The following is a 20,958-nucleotide window of genomic DNA, read 5'->3' as shown; positions in this document are numbered from 1 at the left end:
GTCTGCATTTGATGGCACAGTGGCTGCGTTTGATGGCACAGTGGCTGCGTTTGATGGCTCAGTGGCTGCATTTGATGGGCTCAGTGGCTGCATTTGATGGGCACAGTGGCTGCGTTTGATGGACACAGTGGCTGCGTTTGATGGGCACAGTGGCTGCATTTGATGGGCACAGTGGCTGCGCTTGATGGGCACAGTGTCTGCATTTGATGGGCCTAAAAGCCTCGAGTTGCTGCCACGTGATTTGGCAATTTGTGTTGCCAACCAATTGAACCTAATAAAGTGTCCGGTGGTTGTATGTCACCATGCTGGCCCCCGGGGGCCCCTTCTGTTGGGATGGGTGGACAGGAAATTGAAATCCGCCCCCCCCCCATCCCGCACCTGACCTGCAAGATGTCCGTTCACAAACACGTCGCCGTTCCTTCCATTAATGCCGCGAATAAAGTTTTCCCAGATGAGAAGCAGAGCGCGGTCCCCTCGCGTCTCTCTTCGCTCGTCGCGATGATAATAAAAGAGCGTTTCACCTCTCGAGCGATCGCTTTAATGGATCGGCCTTCTAATTTCTTCAAAGTCTCTGACATCTGTGGCCCTTTTGAACTGCCATTAAAAAATATTATCCCGTTGCCGTTCTTTTATGCCCCGTTTTTTTTAATTACCGTCTCGTCTTTCAAGTTTTTTCGGAAAGATGTTTGGTTTTTAAATGACGCCGTCCTTCAGCCACCCAGCTGCGGCGGTCTGCCTGAAAATTGTGCGAATCAAAGAGGAGACTTTAAAGAGAAAAAGGTTCTGAAGGAGACGGGCACCAGACACATGAAAAGGGACTAATCTGGCGCACACATCGCGCGCTGCCACTACAAAGCCCTCCTCAGACCCCACAAATCCACCTTTTATACGCGCACAACGTAGATTTTATTATTTTCTATCCTTCTCGACTCGCAAATGTGGCGTTCGCTAATTTTCTGGCGAGCCGTGAGAATCCTTTCATCCTGCAGGAGCTTAGTTCTGAAATTAAAAAACCGGAGAGATGCCAAGCGGCGTGCCAGTGCGCGCCGGCTCATTGGTATGCCGCGTGCCTCTTCGCACATTACAGGCGGCGCTTAATGCGGGAGAAAACACATTTATTGTTCTGCCAGAGCGGTGGGGGGATGGGGAGAATTTCCAGTCATCGTGTAAACTAGGTGTGAAATGATTTCATCCTTCATGGATATTAATGGGGAGATGCCCCCCCCCCAAATATAAATGTAATACATAATTCTGTAATCTCTCGCAGTGGATACACCTGCTGAGACCAGAGCCGTCTTTAAGGCAGGGCAAAAGGGGAAGCTGCCCTGGGCCTTGTCATTGTTGTGGGGCCCAAAGCAGATGCCTCATACTTGCCAACTATCCCAGTTTAAATTCCCTTGAAGTTTTAGTACCGTGCTGTGTCCTGATATCTCAGTGTGAAGTGCTGCTACTAATGCTGCCCAGCTCTGCGTTATTGTTTACAGATGACTGCACCATGTAGATGGGCAGAGGTCTCAGGGTGACATACCATGTAGGTGGGCAGAGGTCTCAGGGTGACGCACCATGTAGGTGGGCAGAGGTCTCAGGATGGCATACCATGTAGGTGGGCAGAGGTCTGTACATGGGAGGAGTCTGCGATGAAATTGAGTTTGACACCCCTGATCTATTGTATGGAATGGGTCTCTATACTTTAGATGGGAACTGATGTCACTTCCTCTGTGTGGAGATGAGTTGTATAGACCTGGTCACTATACTCTAGGTGGGATCTCACCAGTGATGTCACTTCCTGTGTGTGGAGATGGGTTGTATAGAACCGGTCACTATACTCTAGGCGGGATCTCACCAGTGATGTCACTTCCTGTGTGTGGAGATGGGTTGTATAGAACCGGTCACTATACTCTAGGCGGGATCTCACCAGTGATGTCACTTCCTGTGTGTGGAGATGGGTTGTATAGAACCGGTCACTATACTCTAGGCGGGATCTCACCAGTGATGTCACTTCCTGTGTGTGGAGATGGGTTGTATAGAACCGGTCACTATACTCTAGGCGGGATCTCACCAGTGATGTCACTTCCTGTGTGTGGAGATGGGTTGTATAGAACCGGTCACTATCCTCTAGGCGGGATCTCACCAGTGATGTCACTTCCTGTGTGTGGAGATGGGTTGTATAGAACCGGTCACTATACTCTAGGCGGGATCTCACCAGTGATGTCACTTCCTGTGTGTGGAGATGGGTTGTATAGAACCGGTCACTATCCTCTAGGCGGGATCTCACCAGTGATGTCACTTCCTGTGTGTGGAGATGGGTTGTATAGAACCGGTCACTATACTCTAGGCGGGATCTCACCAGTGATGTCACTTCCTGTGTGTGGAGATGGGTTGTATAGAACCGGTCACTATCCTCTAGGCGGGATCTCACCAGTGATGTCACTTCCTGTGTGTGGAGATGGGTTGTATAGACCTGGTCACTATACTCTAGGCGGGATCTCACCAGTGATGTCACTTCCTGTGTGTGGAGATGGGTTGTATAGACCTGGTCACTATACTCTAGGCGGGATCTCACCAGTGATGTCACTTCCTGTGTGTGGAGATGGGTTGTATAGACCTGGTCACTATACTCTAGGCGGGATCTCACCAGTGATGTCACTTCCTGTGTGTGGAGATGGGTTGTATAGACCTGGTCACTATACTCTAGGCGGGATCTCACCAGTGATGTCACTTCCTGTGTGTGGAGATGGGTTGTATAGACCTGGTCACTATACTCTAGGCGGGATCTCACCAGTGATGTCACTTCCTGTGTGTGGAGATGGGTTGTATAGACCTGGTCACTATACTCAAGGCGGGATCTCACCAGTGATGTCACTTCCTGTGTGTGGAGATGGGTTGTACAGAACCGGTCACTATACTCTAGGCGGGATCTCAGCAGTGATGTCACTTCCTGTGTGTGGAGATGGGTTGTATAGAACCGGTCACTATACTCTAGGCGGGATCTCACCAGTGATGTCACTTCCTGTGTGTGGAGATGGGTTGTATAGAACCGGTCACTATACTCTAGGCGGGATCTCACCAGTGATGTCACTTCCTGTGTGTGGAGATGGGTTGTATAGACCTGGTCACTATACTCTAGGCGGGATCTCAACAGTGATGTCACTTCCTGTGTGTGGAGATGGGTTGTATAGACCTGGTCACTATACTCAAGGCGGGATCTCACCAGTGATGTCACTTCCTCCTGGAGGTCCTCCATGTTTCTGAATCTCTCTCCAGGAATGACGTTCTGCTCTTTAATGAAGACAGACCGGCTCTAATATTCTCGTCACCTCCAGATATTAGAAATTGGGTTTAATAAACGGATTCATTTGTCTGCCTGGCTGCAATTAGCGGAGCGCTGAGACAATCGGGGGATGTAGTGAGGATCCCGGCGGGGAGTTATTAGTCTTTGTGCATTTTAGTGACATTAAGAAAAGCGCATTTCTGTGCGGAGGTGACGGTTCCGTGTTCTCTGACTGTCACCTCCGAGATAATTCTTCACTGTGTGGCCGGGACACAGACAGCGAGATGTCAGAGATTCCATCGTGTGATTGGGGTTTATAATCATTGATGTGTGCCGAGAGGGGGGATTGTCATCTCTTCTGGGGAATCAATAATAATGTGCGCTCAGAAATGACACCCTGACACTTGGGGGATCCCCAGAACAATGACACCCTGACACTTGGGGGTCCAGAACAATGACACCCTGACACTTGGGGGTCCCAGAACAATGACACCCTGACACTTGGGGGTCCCAGAACAATGACACCCCGACACTTGGGGGTCCAGAACAATGACACCCTGACACTTGGGGTCCCAGAACAATGACACACTGACACTTGGGGGTCCAGAACATTGACACCCCGACACTTGGGGGTCCCAGAACAATGACACCCTGACACTTGGGGGCCCAGAACAATGACACCCTGACACTTGGAGATCCAGAACAATGACACCCTGACACTTGGGGGTCCAGAACAATGACACCCTGACACTTGGGGGTCCAGAACAATGACACCCTGACACTTGGGGTCCCAGAACAATGACACCCTGACACTTGGGGGTCCCAGAACAATGACACCCTGACACTTGGGGGTCCAGAACAATGACACCCTGACACTTGGGGGTCCAGAACAATGACACACTGACACTTGGGGGTCCCAGAACAATGACACACTGACACTTGGGGGTCCCAGACCAATGACACACTGACACTTGGGGGTCCAGAACAATGACACCCTGACACTTGGGGGTCCCAGAACAATGACACCCTGACACTTGGGGGTCCCAGAACAATGACACCCTGACACTTGGGGGATCCAGAACAATGACACCCTGACACTTGGGGATCCAGAACAATGACACCCTGACACTTGGGGGTCCAGAACAATGACACCCTGACACTTGGGGGTCCCAGAACAATGACACCCTGACACTTGGGGGTCCCAGAACAATGACACCCGACACTTGGGAGACCAACAATGACACCCTGACACTTGGGGATCCAGAACAATGACACCCTGACACTTGGGGATCCAGAACAATGACACCCTGACACTTGGGGGTCCAGAACAATGACACCCTGACACTTGGGGGACCAGAACAATGACACCCTGACACTTGGGGGATCCAGAACAATGACACCCTGACACTTGGGGCCCCAGAACAATGACACCCTGACACTTGGGGGTCCCAGAACAATGACACCCTGACACTTGGGGGTCCAGAACAATGACACCCTGACACTTGGGGATCCAGAACAATGACACCCTGACACTTGGGGGTCCAGAACAATGACACACTGACACTTGGGGGTCCAGAACAATGACACCCTGACACTTGGGGGTCCAGAACAATGACACCCTGACACTTGGGGTCCCAGAACAATGACACCCTGACACTTGGGGGTCCAGAACAATGACACCCTGACACTTGGGGATCCAGAACAATGACACCCTGACACTTGGGGGTCCCAGAACAATGACACACTGACACTTGGGGGTCCAGAACAATGACACCCTGACACTTGGGGGTCCCAGAACAATGACACCCTGACACTTGGGGGTCCAGAACAATGACACACTGACACTTGGGGGTCCAGAACAATGACACCCTGACACTTGGGGTCCCAGAACAATGACACCCTGACACTTGGGGGTCCAGAACAATGACACACTGACCCTTGGGGGATCCAGAACAATGACACCCTGACACTTGGGGGTCCAGAACAATGACACCCTGACACTTGGGGGTCCAGAACAATGACACCCTGACACTTGGGGGTCCAGAACAATGACACACTGACACTTGGGGATCCAGAACAATGACACACTGGCACTTGGGGATCCAGAACAATGACACCCTGACACTTGGGGGTCCAGAACAATGACACCCTGACACTTGGGGGTCCCAGAACAATGACACCCTGACACTTGGGGGTCCCAGAACAATGACACACTGACACTTGGGGGATCCAGAACAATGACACACTGACACTTGGGGGTCCAGAACAATGACACCCTGACACTTGGGGGTCCCAGGACAATGACACCCTGACACTTGAGGGTCCAGAACAATGACACCTAGACACTTGGGGGCCCAGAACAATGACACCCTGACACTTGGGGGCACCAGAACAATGACACCCTGACACTTGGGGGTCCCAGAACAATGACACCCTGACACTTGGGGGTCCCAGAACAATGACACCCTGACACTTGGGGGTCCCAGAACAATGACACACTGACACTTGGGGGTCCAGAACAATGACACCCTGACACTTGGGAGATCCCCAGAACAATGACACCCTGACACTTGGGGATCCAGAACAATGACACCCTGACACTTGAGGGTCCAGAACAATGACACCCTGACACTTGGGGGTCCAGAACAATGACACCCTGACACTTGGGGGTCCAGAACAATGACACCCTGACACTTGGGGGTCCAGAACAATGACACCCTGACACTTGGGGGTCCAGAACAATGACACCCTGACACTTGGGGTCCCAGAACAATGACACACTGACACTTGGGGGTCCCAGAACAATGACACCCTGACACTTGGGGGTCCAGAACAATGACACACTGACACTTGGGGGTCCAGAACAATGACAACCTGACACTTGGGGGTCCCAGAACAATGACACCCTGACACTTGGGGGTCCAGAACAATGACACCCTGACACTTGGGGATCCAGAACAATGACACCCTGACACTTGGGGGTCCAGAACAATGACACCCTGACACTTGGGGGTCCCAGAACAATGACACCCTGACACTTGGGGGGCTCAGAACAATGACACCCCGACACTTGGGGGGCTCAGAACAATGACACACTGACACTTGGGGGTCCCAGAACAATGACACCCTGACACTTGGAGATCCAGAACAATGACACCCTGACACTTGGGGGATCCAGAACAATGACACCCTGACACTTGGGGGTCCAGAACAATGACACCCGACACTTGGGGGGCTCAGAACAATGACACCCCGACACTTGGGGGTCCCAGAACAATGACCCCCCGACACTTGGGGGGCTCAGAACAATGACACCCCGACACTTGGGGGGCTCAGAACAATGACACACTGACACTTGGGGGTCCAGAACAATGACACCCTGACACTTGGGGACCCAGAACAATGTCACACTGACACTTGGGGGTCCAGAACAATGACACCCTGACACTTGGGGGTCCAGAACAATGACACACTGACACTTGGGGGTCCAGAACAATGACACCCTGACACTTGGGGGTCCAGAACAATGACACCCTGACACTTGGGGGTCCCAGAACAATGACACCCTGACACTTGGGGGTCCAGAACAATGACACCCTGACACTTGGGGGTCCCAGAACAATGACACCCTGACACTTGGGGGTCCAGAACAATGACACACTGACACTTGGGGGTCCCAGAACAATGACACACTGACACTTGGGGGTCCAGAACAATGACACCCTGACACTTGGGGGTCCCAGAACAATGACACCCTGACACTTGGGGGTCCCAGAACAATGACACCCCGACACTTGGGGGTCCAGAACAATGACACCCTGACACTTGGGGTCCCAGAACAATGACACACTGACACTTGGGGGTCCAGAACATTGACACCCCGACACTTGGGGGTCCCAGAACAATGACACCCTGACACTTGGGGGCCCAGAACAATGACACCCTGACACTTGGAGATCCAGAACAATGACACCCTGACACTTGGGGGTCCAGAACAATGACACCCTGACACTTGGGGGTCCAGAACAATGACACCCGACACTTGGGGGGCTCAGAACAATGACACCCCGACACTTGGGGGTCCCAGAACAATGACCCCCCGACACTTGGGGGGCTCAGAACAATGACACCCGACACTTGGGGGGCTCAGAACAATGACACACTGACACTTGGGGGTCCAGAACAATGACACCCTGACACTTGGGGACCCAGAACAATGTCACACTGACACTTGGGGGTCCAGAACAATGACACCCTGACACTTGGGGGTCCAGAACAATGACACACTGACACTTGGGGGTCCAGAACAATGACACCCTGACACTTGGGGGTCCAGAACAATGACACCCTGACACTTGGGGGTCCAGAACAATGACACCCTGACACTTGGGGGTCCAGAACAATGACACCCTGACACTTGGGGTCCCAGAACAATGACACCCTGACACTTGGGGGTCCCAGAACAATGACACCCTGACACTTGGGGGTCCAGAACAATGACACCCTGACACTTGGGGGTCCAGAACAATGACACACTGACACTTGGGGGTCCCAGAACAATGACACACTGACACTTGGGGGTCCCAGACCAATGACACACTGACACTTGGGGGTCCAGAACAATGACACCCTGACACTTGGGGGTCCAGAACAATGACACCCTGACACTTGGGGGTCCCAGAACAATGACACCCTGACACTTGGGGATCCAGAACAATGACACCCTGACACTTGGGGATCCAGAACAATGACACCCTGACACTTGGGGGTCCAGAACAATGACACCCTGACACTTGGGGGTCCCAGAACAATGACACCCTGACACTTGGGGGTCCCAGAACAATGACACCCGACACTTGGGAGACCAACAATGACACCCTGACACTTGGGGATCCAGAACAATGACACCCTGACACTTGGGGGTCCAGAACAATGACACCCTGACACTTGGGGGTCCAGAACAATGACACCCTGACACTTGGGGGATCCAGAACAATGACACCCTGACACTTGGGGCCCCAGAACAATGACACCCTGACACTTGGGGGTCCAGAACAATGACACCCTGACACTTGGGGGTCCCAGAACAATGACACCCTGACACTTGGGGGTCCAGAACAATGACACCCTGACACTTGGGGATCCAGAACAATGACACCCTGACACTTGGGGGTCCAGAACAATGACACACTGACACTTGGGGGTCCAGAACAATGACACCCTGACACTTGGGGGTCCAGAACAATGACACCCTGACACTTGGGGTCCCAGAACAATGACACCCTGACACTTGGGGGTCCAGAACAATGACACCCTGACACTTGGGGATCCAGAACAATGACACCCTGACACTTGGGGGTCCCAGAACAATGACACACTGACACTTGGGGGTCCAGAACAATGACACCCTGACACTTGGGGGTCCCAGAACAATGACACCCTGACACTTGGGGGTCCAGAACAATGACACACTGACCCTTGGGGGATCCAGAACAATGACACCCTGACACTTGGGGGTCCAGAACAATGACACCCTGACACTTGGGGGTCCAGAACAATGACACCCTGACACTTGGGGGTCCAGAACAATGACACACTGACACTTGGGGATCCAGAACAATGACACACTGGCACTTGGGGTCCAGAACAATGACACCCTGACACTTGGGGGTCCCAGACAACAACCCTACAATTGGTCCAAATTCTGAGGCCTGTTTACAGCTGGTCGGGTATTCTGGGTTCTTGGCACCCTAGGGAACCCATCCGGGAAGAGTCTTGGTGCTTGTTGTGTTTTTGGCTTCACTGTTGTCAGGCAGATTTTCCTCCTGATAGTCACTGCCATGGCATGGAGGAGAGGCCACCCTGCCCTGCACCTCCTTCCAGAGATCATGTGACCAGAGGTGGGTGTTCTATCATTTCAGTGATGCCCATTTTGTTTTCACTTTAAGGACAAATATAAAAAGATGGAGGATCTGGTAGAACGGCGAGGCCTGGCCTTCTTATTGGCTACTCCTCGCCTTTGCCCATCCCGTGATCTTTCGTCGGCGTCAATTTTGCGAGTCAGCGAATAGTTGTATCCTCCAGCCGGGGGGAGGGTGACGTTGGCGCAGAGCGGAGACGAAGGGGTTAACGGCGAGCTGTTTTCCTCCAATGGCGGAGTAATCAAAGCGTGTTATTCTTTCCTCTCTTCCAGCTCTGAACTTTGATGTTCTGCTTTCCTAAAGGAAACTTTTATAGCTTTACATAAAAAGAGAAGGAGAGGAGCCTGCGGAGGAGAGAGCGGGGCCACTGTGTGTGTGTGCGCGCCATTGTGTGTGCGCCATTGTGTGTGTGTGTGTGAGCCATTGTGTGTGTGCCTTTGTGTGTGTGCGTGCCTCTGTGTGTGTGTGCGCCACTGTGTGTGTGTGCGCCTTTGTGTGTGTGCGCCACTGTGTGCGTGTGTGTGCGCCATTGTGTGTGCGCCATTGTGTGTGTGTGTGCACACCATTATGTGTGTGTGCCTCTGTGTGTGTGTGCGCCACTGTGTGTGTGCCTCTGTGTGTGTGCGCCACTGTGTGTGTGCCTCTGTGTGTGTGCGCCACTGTGTGTGTGCCTTTGTGTGTGTGCGTGCCTTTGTGTGTGTGCGTGCCTCTGTGTGTGTGTGCGCCACTGTGTGTGTGTGCGCCTTTGTGTGTGTGCGCCACTGTGTGCGTGTGTGTGCGCCATTGTGTGTGCGCCATTGTGTGTGTGTGTGCACACCATTATGTGTGTGTGCCTCTGTGTGTGTGTGTGCGCCACTGTGTGTGTGTGCGCCATTGTGTGTGCGCCATTGTGTGTGTGTGTGTGCACACCATTATGTGTGTGTGTGCGCCACTGTGTGTGTGTGCGCCACTGTGTGTGTGCCTTTGTGTGTGTGCGCCAGTGTGTGCGCCATTGTGTGTGCGCCATTATGTATGTGTGTGCCATTGTGTGTGTGCGCCATTGTGTATGTGTGTGCGCCATTGTGTGTCTGTGCGCCATTGTGTGTGTATGTGTGCGCCACTGTTTGTGCGCCATTGTGTGTGTGCGCGCCATTGTGTGTGTGCGCGCCATTGTGTGTCTGTGTGTGTGTGTGTGTGTGCACCATTGTGTCTGTAGGGGTGACGCTATGTTGCGGTGGGGTTGGCGATCGGCACATTGATGCTCGGCTCACACAGAATATACAAGTGTTGTGCGTTGTTTGGCCCTCAGGCTGTTGATGTCGGGATATCGATCGCTCCCTCGTTATGAATGTATTATTATTATTATACAGGATTTATAAAGCGCCAACAGTTTGCGCAGCGCTTTACAACATCAGGAAAGACAGTAGAGTTACAATACAATTCAATACAGGAAGGGATCAGAGGGCCCGGCTCATTAGATGGGATGTTTGGATGGCGCTCTGTGGGGACACTTCCAGGTACAGGGCTGGTCGGGTTCTCTGAGTTCCGTCCAGGAGGCCTGGCTGGTAGACGGCCACACTGAACAATGAAATGACTTCACCATTGGCTGAGGAGAAAAGGGGGGATTGGGGGCATTAGGGTGGGGGAGGGGGATTACGAAGGTAGGGAAGATAAGTACAGTGGAACCTCGGTTAACGAGCATTTTGAAAGACAAGCAACATTTTTAAAGCGAATGGGGTGTGCAGTACCGCATATGGCCTGAATTGTGGGGGGGGGGGTGTGGCGCCAGAGCCGATCGGAGCCATTTGGAAATACTCAGTGTTTCCGAGGGTTTCCGAGGTCAGCCCACCTCCGAGGCTCTCCAGTGCCCCCCACCTCTGGCCACATGCGGTATTGCATGCCATTGAAGTCAATGCAGAAAAAATTATTTTCGTTTCCATTGACTTCTATGGGGAAACTCGCTTTGATATGCAAGCGTTCTGGATTACAAGCGTTCTCCTGGAGCGGATTATCCTCGTAATCCGAGGTTCCGCTGTATTGGGAATTTAGCTGGAAGTGTCCCCCCCCCCCCCCCTCAGCTATTAGTACAGTCCATCGGGGGTCTTCTGTCCTCTGACCTCCATTCTCTCCTCTACAGACCATCTCGGAGTTGGAGGCCCAGGTCTACAAGCTGAAGGAGGAGCTTATCCAGGTGAACGCGCAGCGCAAGCAGCAGCTCCTGGAACTGGGACACCTGCGGGAGGAGGAGAGGGCGAGGGCGGCTCAGGAACATCAGATGGCGCTCAGCAAAATGAGAAAGGAGACGGAGAGCACCAGGATAGAGCTTCAGAAGAAACACAGCGCCCAGACCCAGGAGGCCCTGGAGAAGGTAAGGCCCTGGAGAAGGTGAGGCCCTGGAGAAGGTGAGGCCCTGGAGAAGGTGAGGCCCTCGGTACACACAGCTCAGGACCGATCCTAGGGTCACAGACGCCTGGGTGCAGAAATATTTCTGATGCCCCCACATGGTCAGAGACTGCAGACATAGTACAGGAGATGGTCAGAGACTGCAGACATAATACAGGAGATGATCAGAGACTGCAGACATAATACAGGAGATGGTCAGAGACTGCAGACATAATACAGGAGATGATCAGAGACTGCAGACATAATACAGGAGATGGTCAGAGACTGCAGACATAGTACAGGAGATGATCAGAGACTGCAGACATAGTACAGGAGATGGTCAGAGACTGCAGACATAATACAGGAGATGGTCAGAGACTGCAGAGATAATACAGGAGATGGTCAGAGACTGCAGACATAATACAGGAGATGATCAGAGACTGCAGACATAATACAGGAGATGATCAGAGACTGCAGACATAGTACAGGAGATGATCAGAGACTGCAGACATAGTACAGGAGATGGTCAGAGACTGCAGACATAGTACAGGAGATGGTCAGAGACTGCAGACATAGTACAGGAGATGGTCAGAGACTGCAGACATGATACAGGAGATGGTCAGAGACTGCAGACATAATACAGGAGATGATCAGAGACTGCAGACATAGTACAGGAGATGGTCAGAGACTGCAGACATAATACAGGAGATGATCAGAGACTGCAGACATAGTACAGGAGATGGTCAGAGACTGCAGACATAGTACAGGAGATGGTCAGAGACTGCAGACATAGTACAGGAGATGGTCAGAGACTGCAGACATAATACAGGAGATGGTCAGAGACTGCAGACATAGTACAGGAGATGATCAGAGACTGCAGACATATAAAACAGGAGATGATCAGAGACTGCAGACATAGTACAGGAGATGGTCAGAGACTGCAGACATAGTACAGGAGATGATCAGAGACTGCAGACATGGTACAGAAGATGGTCAGAGACTGCAGACATAGTACAGGAGACAATCAGAGACTGCAGACATAGTACAGGAGATGGTCAGAGACTGCAGACATAGTACAGGAGATGGTCAGAGACTGCAGACAGTACAGGAAATGGTCAGAGACTGCAGACATAATACAGGAGATGGTCAGAGACTGCAGACATGGTACAGGAGATGGTCAGAGACTGCAGACATAGTACAGGAGATGGTCAGAGACTGCAGACATGGTACAGAAGATGATCAGAGACTGCAGACATAGTACAGGAGATGATCAGAGACTGCAGACATAGTACAGGAGATGATCAGAGACTGCAGACATAGTACAGGAGATGATCAGAGACTGCAGACATAATACAGGAGATGGTCAGAGACTGCAGACATCATACAGGAGATGATCAGAGACTGCAGACACAGTACAGGAGATGGTCAGAGACTGCAGACATAGTACAGGAGATGATCAGAGACTGCAGACATGATACAGGAGATGATCAGAGACTGCAGACATAATACAGGAGATGGTCAGAGACTGCAGACATAGTACAGGAGATGATCAGAGACTGCAGACATAATACAGGAGATGGTCAGAGACTGCAGACATAGTACAGGAGATGATCAGAGACTGCAGACATAGTACAGGAGATGATCAGAGACTGCAGACATAGTACAGGAGATGTCAGAGACTGCAGACATAGTACAGGAGATGATCAGAGACTGCAGACATAGTACAGGAGATGATCAGAGACTGCAGACATAGTACAGGAGATGATCAGAGACTGCAGACATAGTACAGGAGATGATCAGAGACTGCAGACATAGTACAGGAGATGGTCAGAGACTGCAGACATAGTACAGGAGATGATCAGAGACTGCAGACATAATACAGGAGATGGTCAGAGACTGCAGACATAGTACAGGAGATGATCAGAGACTGCAGACATAGTACAGGAGATGATCAGAGACTGCAGACATAGTACAGGAGATGTCAGAGACTGCAGACATAGTACAGGAGATGATCAGAGACTGCAGACATAGTACAGGAGATGATCAGAGACTGCAGACATAGTACAGGAGATGATCAGAGACTGCAGACATAGTACAGGAGATGATCAGAGACTGCAGACATAGTACAGGAGATGATCAGAGACTGCAGACATGATACAGGAGATGGTCAGAGACTGCAGACATAGTACAGGAGATGATCAGAGACTGCAGACATAGTACAGGAGATGATCAGAGACTGCAGACATAGTACAGGAGATGGTCAGAGATTGCCGCTATGGTCTCCGGCTGCTTCGCGCTCCTCCTCTGACAGGAGGGAGAGGGAGGATAGACTTGGGCAGGAAACACAGTGGTCGCGGCACAGTCTCTCCTCCTCTGATCCGCTCCTGTCAGTTGCCGGCGGAGAGAGCTGCCCCTGGACAAAGACATGAAGAGGAGGAGGAGGCGGAAGGGGAGCACTCTGGCGCTTCAGCGCCCCCACCTCTGTGGCGCCTGGGTGCGCTGCAGAGGTGGGGGCCCTGACACAGCTCATCCTTTCTCAGGAGTCAGGACTGCCTGTAATTCCTTGCCGGTGGTTTTGCTCTCGGCCGTCATCCAGACTGATCTATACCAGTTTAGGTTGTGTCGGGGGGACGGCACTCACCGGGGGACGGCACTCACCGGGGGCGGCACTCACCGGTGGGCGACACTCACCGGGGGACGGCACTCACCGGGGGATGGCACTCACCGGGGGGCGGCACTCACCCGGGGGCGGCACTCACCGGGGGGCGGCCCTCACCGGGGTCGGCACTCACCGGGGGGCGGCACTCACCGGGGGATGGCACTCACCGGGGGTCATTCCTTTTCTTCTTCTTCAAGTTTCTCCTCTAGGCCTCGTTTTCACTTCAATATGTGGCATTGGACACACTTTATTAACCACTTCCCACCCGGCCTATAGCGGAGTGACGGCCGGGAAGTGGTTCTGCTATCCTGACTTGGCGTCGTATGCCAGGCTTGCGCCCGCGGTGGTGCGCAGCGAGGTGATTGGGAGTGCGGTGTGTCAGTCTGGCACGCCGCATCTCCTTTTGTGGTAAGAAGCCTCTGTCAGCTGTGATTGGTCACAGCTGATCACGTGGTAAGAAGCTTCTATCAGAGGTGACCAATCACAGCTGATCATTGCTTGAACCAGGAAGTGCTGGTAAACGGCATTCTTCGGTTTGCGCTGACAGGAAGAGCCAATCGGCGGATCTCCTTGTCAGAAGGGGGGGGGGGGTCTGTGCTGATAATCAGCTTATTGATTATAAGCACAGCCCCCATCAGATGTGCCACCACTGTTACCCAAAAGCTACCCATCATCTGCCAGTCAGTGACCCCCTCAGGATCGCCTGTCAGTGCCCAATAAAGTGCCAATTAGTGCCCACCACAGTGCCAGTCAGTGCCCATCACATTGCTAATCAGTGCCCTACAGTAACACCTGTCAGTACCTCATCATCAGTGCCACCTGCCAGTGCCCATCACAGCCGCTTGTCAGTGCCACCTGTCAGTGCCCATCAGTACCATCTATCTGTGCCCATTAGTGCCGCCTATCAGTGCTGCATATCAGTGCTGCATATCCAATCGCGCAATTGTCATTGGGTGGAGCCCAGGGGCCCAGAGCCGGGCCCCTCACAATAGAGGGAATGTAAAACGGTTATAAATTATATTTCTATCAAACAATGGAGGGAATTTTGGCTGCACAGAGCTCATCGTACTCCCTGTGTATGGGGGGGGGGGGTATAGGGGATGATTGGGGATGTATAGAGAATATGGGGGGTGTATAGGGGGAAATTAGATCATATAGGGGTTGTATGAGGACATCTGGGGGTCGTATGGAAGGTGTAAAGGGGAGGTATTAGGCTTATTGAGAGTGTATAGGGAATGTGTGGGGCATATGGGGGGCATTTAGAGGATGAATGGGGCATATAGCAGGTGTATAGGGGATATATGGGGGTGTATAGGGGATATATGGACATATGGAGGGTGTATAGGGGACATATGGAGGGTGTATAGGGGATATATGGACATATGGAGGGTGTATAGGGGATATATGGACATATGGAGGGTGTATAGGGGATATATGGACATATGTGGGTGTATGGGGGATATGTGGACATATGGGGGTGTATAGGGGATATATGGGGGTGTATAGGGGATATATGGGGGTGTATAGGGGATATATGGACATATGGAGGGTGTATAAGGGATATATGGGGGTGTATAGGGGATATACGGACATATGGAGGGTGTATAGGAGATATATGGACATATGGGGGGTGTATAGGAGATATATGGACATATGGAGGGTGTATAGGGGATATATGGAGGGTGTATAGGGGATATATGGGGGTGTATAGGGGATATATGGACATATGGGGGGTGTATAGGAGATATATGGACATATGAAGGGTGTATAGGGGATATATGGGGGGTGTATAGGGGATATATGGACATATGGAGGGTGTATAGGGGATATATGGAGGGTGTATAGGGGATATATGGGGGTGTATAGGGGATATATGGACATATGGGGGGTGTATAGGAGATATATGGACATATGGAGGGTGTATAGGGGATATATGGAGGGTGTATAGGGGATATATGGACATATGGGGGGTGTATAGGGGATATATGGACATATGGAGGGTGTATAGGGGATATATGGAGGGTGTATAGGGGATATATGGGGGTGTATAGGGGATATATGGACATATGGGGGGTGTATAGGGGATATATGGACATATGGAGGGTGTATAGGGGATATATGGACATATGGGGGGTGTATAGGGGATATATGGACATATGGAGGGTGTATAGGGGATATATGGAGGGTGTATAGGGGATATATGGGGGTGTATAGGGGATATATGGAGGGTGTATAGGGGATATATGGGGGTGTATAGGGGATATATGGGGGGTGTATAGGCGATATATGGACATATGGAGGGTGTATAGGGGATATATGGAGGGTGTATAGGGGATATATGGGGGTGTATAGGGGATATATGGGGGGTGTATAGGGGATATATGGACATATGGAGGGTGTATAGGGGATATATGGACATATGGAGGGTGTATAGGGGATATATGGACATATGGAGGGTGTATAGGGGATATATGGAGGGTGTATAGGGGATATATGGGGGTGTATAGGGGATATATGGGGGGTGTATAGGGGATATATGGGGGGTGTATAGGGGATATATGGGGGGTGTATAGGGGATATATGGACATATGGAGGGTGTATAGGGGATATATGGAGGGTGTATAGGGGATATATGGGGGTGTATAGGGGATATATGGGGGGTGTATAGGGGATATATGGGGGGTGTATAGGGGATATATGGGGGGTGTATAGGGGATATATGGGGGGTGTATAGGGGATATATGGAGGGTGTATAGGGGATATATGGGGGTGTATAGGGGATATATGGGGGGTGTATAGGGGATATATGGGGGGTGTATAGGGGATATATGGGGGGTGTATAGGGGATATATGGAGGGTGTATAGGGGATATATGGGGGTGTATAGGGGATATATGGGGGGTGTATAGGGGATATATGGGGGGTGTATAGGGGATATATGGGGGGTGTATAGGGGATATATGGGGGGTGTATAGGGGATATATGGACATATGGAGGGTGTATAGGGGATATATGGAGGGTGTATAGGGGATATATGGGGGTGTATAGGGGATATATGGAGGGTGTATAGGGGATATATGGGGGGTGTATAGGGGATATATGGGGGGTGTATAGGGGATATATGGGGGTGTATAGGGGATATATGGAGGGTGTATAGGGGATATATGGAGGGTGTATAGGGGATATATGGGGGGTGTATAGGGGATATATGGGGGGTGTATAGGGGATATATGGGGGGTGTATAGGGGATATATGGACATATGGAGGGTGTATAGGGGATATATGGAGGGTGTATAGGGGATATATGGGGGTGTATAGGGGATATATGGGGGGTGTATAGGGGATATATGGGGGGTGTATAGGGAATTTATGGAGTGTGTATAGGGGATATATGGGGGTGTATAGGGGATATATGGAGGGTGTATAGGGGATATATGGGGGTGTATAGGGGATATATGGAGGGTGTATAGGGGATATATGGGGGTGTATAGGGGATATATGGAGGGTGTATAGGGGATATATGGAGGGTGTATAGGGGATATATGGGGGTGTATAGGGGATATATGGGGGTGTATAGGGGATATATGGGGGGTGTATAGGGGATATATGGACATATGGAGGGTGTATAGGGATATATGGAGGGTGTATAGGGGATATATGGGGGTGTATAGGGGATATATGGGGGGTGTATAGGGAATTTATGGAGTGTGTATAGGGGATATATGGGGGTGTATAGGGGATATATGGAGGGTGTATAGGGGATATATGGGGGGTGTATAGGGGATATATGGGGGGTGTATAGGGAATTTATGGAGTGTGTATAGGGGATATATGGGGGTGTATAGGGGATATATGGGGGGTGTATAGGGGATATATGGAGGGTGTATAGGGGATATATGGGGGTGTATAGGGGATATATGGAGGGTGTATAGGGGATATATGGGGGGTGTATAGGGGATATATGGGGGGTGTATAGTGGATATATGGGGGTGTATAGGGGATATATGGAGGGTGTATAGGGGATATATGGAGGGTGTATAGGGGATATATGGGGGGTGTATAGGGGATATATGGGGGGTGTATAGGGGATATATGGGGGTGTATAGGGGATATATGGAGGGTGTATAGGGGATATATGGAGGTTGTATAGGGGATATATGGAGGGTGTATAGGGGATATATGGGGGTGTATAGGGGATATATGGGGGTGTATAGGGGATATATGGGGGGTGTATAGGGGATATATGGACATATGGAGGGTGTATAGGGGATATATGGAGGGTGTATAGGGGATATATGGGGGTGTATAGGGGATATATGGGGGGTGTATAGGGGATATATGGGGGGTGTATAGGGAATTTATGGAGTGTGTATAGGGGATATATGGGGGTGTATAGGGGATATATGGGGGGTGTATAGGGGATATATGGAGGGTGTATAGGGGATATATGGGGGGTGTATAGGGGATATATGGGGGTGTATAGGGGATATATGGAGGGTGTATAGGGGATATATGGAGGGTGTATAGGGGATATATGGGGGTGTATAGGGGATATATGGGGGGTGTATAGGGGATATATGGGGGGTGTATAGGGAATTTATGGAGTGTGTATAGGGGATATATGGGGGTGTATAGGGGATATATGGGGGGTGTATAGGGGATATATGGAGGGTGTATAGGGGATATATGGAGGGTGTATAGGGGATATATGGGGGGTGTATAGGGGATATATGGGGGGTGTATAGGGGATATATGGGGGTGTATAGGGGATATATGGAGGGTGTATAGGGGATATATGGAGGGTGTATAGGGGATATATGGGGGGTGTATAGGGGATATATGGGGGGTGTATAGGGGATATATGGGGGGTGTATAGGGGATATATGGGGGGTGTATAGGGGATATATGGAGGGTGTATAGGGGATATATGGACATATTGGGGTCTCCCCTCCTCCAGTGATCAGTCTGCTGCAGGTAGGAGGAAGGATCTCTGAGCCCCCCATATGTTGTCAGTAATCCCCCCCATGACGTCGCGCTCTCTGAGTATCCCCCCCATGACGTCGCGCTCTCTGAGCCCCCCCCCATGACGTCGCGCTCTCTGAGCCCCCCCCATGACGTCGCGCTCTCTGAGCCCCCCCCATGACGTCGCGCTCTCTGAGCCCCCCCCCATGACGTCGCGCTCTCTGAGCCCCCCCATGACGTCGCGCTCTCTGAGCCCCCCCCCCCATGACGTCGCGCTCTCTGAGTATCCCCCCCATGACGTCGCGCTCTCTGAGCCCCCCCCTATGACGTCGCGCTCTCTGAGTATCCCCCCATGACGTCGCGCTCTCTGAGCCCCCCCCCCATGACGTCGCGCTCTCTGAGCCCCCCCCCCCCCCATGACGTCGCGCTCTCTATTCGGGGGATGTTTGTGTGATGAGGATTGCGATCTGTCAAGTGTTTTGCGGTGGCGGCCATCTTGAATCCCCCCCGGACTTCCTGTGTCTTGTGCACAGCGTGTTCCCAGCTGTGATTGGAGCCAGATGGGGCCCCCGAGCAGCGACACATGTTGTGTATTGTGGAGCCAGGTGTAGCGCGTTGTGTGAGCCGACATTCCTCCCTCCCCCGTATAAATGTCTACAGATGTGGGGTCTGGCGCCATTCCTCCGCTGTCCGAGGACGGCCAATCCACGCGCACCCCTAATAATCACTGAAATCTCATTGGTTCTCATCATCCTTCCATGTGGAGGCGGAGCTGTCATGTGTCAGTGTCACCCTTCCAGGTATCTCATCGAAGGACGGCGCCATCTTTGTTCAAGCATCATACAGGGTCACCATCTACTTCCTGGACTGAGATGACGCCCTCCTGGTGCCTGTGCAGTTCTCTGTTCACAAATGTCTGACACAGATCAGCCCCTGCTACAGCCTACTGATCACTGTGAGTTACAATGTACAGTCTGATCACTGGGGGAGGGGAGACTGAGGAAATGACTCCTCCTCCTTCTACAAAGTTACAATGTACAGTCTGATCACTGGGGGAGGGGAGGCTGAGGAAGAGTTGGTCGCTGAGGACACGCCCCCCGGTACAAGGAGCTGACAGTCGGATGTGGTGTGAGAGCAGCATTGGGATTGGTCGCTGAGGACACGCCCCCGGTACAAGGAGCTGACAGTCGTGGGACGGATGTGAGAGCAGCATTGGGATTGGTCGCTGAGGACACGCCCCCGGTACAAGGAGCTGACAGTCGGATGTGATGTGAGAGCAGCATTGGGATTGGTCGCTAAAGACACGCCCCCTGGTACAAGGAGCTGACAGTCGGATGTGGTGTGAGAGCAGCATTGGGATTGGTCACTGAGGACACGCCCCCTCGTACAAGGAGCTGACAGTCGTGGGACGGATGTGAGAGCAGCATTGGGATTGGTCGCTGAGGACACGCCCCCCGGTACAAGGAGCTGACAGTCGTGGGACGGATGTGAGAGCAGCATTGGGATTGGTCACTGAGGACACGCCCCCTGGTACAAGGAGCTGACAGTCGGATGTGGTGTGAGAGCAGCATTGGGATTGGTCGCTGAGGACACGCCCCCTGGTACAAGGAGCTGACAGTCGGATGTGATGTGAGAGCAGCATTGGGATTGGTCGCTGAGGACACGCCCCCTGGTACAAGGAGCTGACAGTCGTGGGACGGATGTGAGAGCAGCATTGGGATTGGTCACTGAGGACACGCCCCCTGGTACAAGGAGCTGACAGTCGGATGTGGTGTGAGAGCAGCA

General features: G+C 51.9%; 1 protein-coding gene across 1 annotated transcript in view; it reads left to right on the top strand.

The window, feature by feature from the left end:
- The window catches only part of CEP112 (centrosomal protein 112), a 148,861-nt gene that overhangs the window by 86,389 nt on the left and 41,514 nt on the right, over nucleotides 1–20,958 (top strand). Inside the window, exon 11 of the mRNA XM_040331451.1 lies at nucleotides 11,309–11,539. Coding sequence (XP_040187385.1) covers nucleotides 11,309–11,539 — 231 coding nt within the window. The remainder of the gene's footprint in view (nucleotides 1–11,308; nucleotides 11,540–20,958) is intronic.

This window comes from Rana temporaria, chromosome 12, assembly GCF_905171775.1.
Source record: "Rana temporaria chromosome 12, aRanTem1.1, whole genome shotgun sequence".
In the NCBI taxonomy this organism is placed as follows: Eukaryota; Metazoa; Chordata; class Amphibia; order Anura; family Ranidae; genus Rana; species Rana temporaria.
Note: the sequence above shows the minus strand (reverse complement) of the source record. Positions and strands in the feature narration are given on the sequence as shown.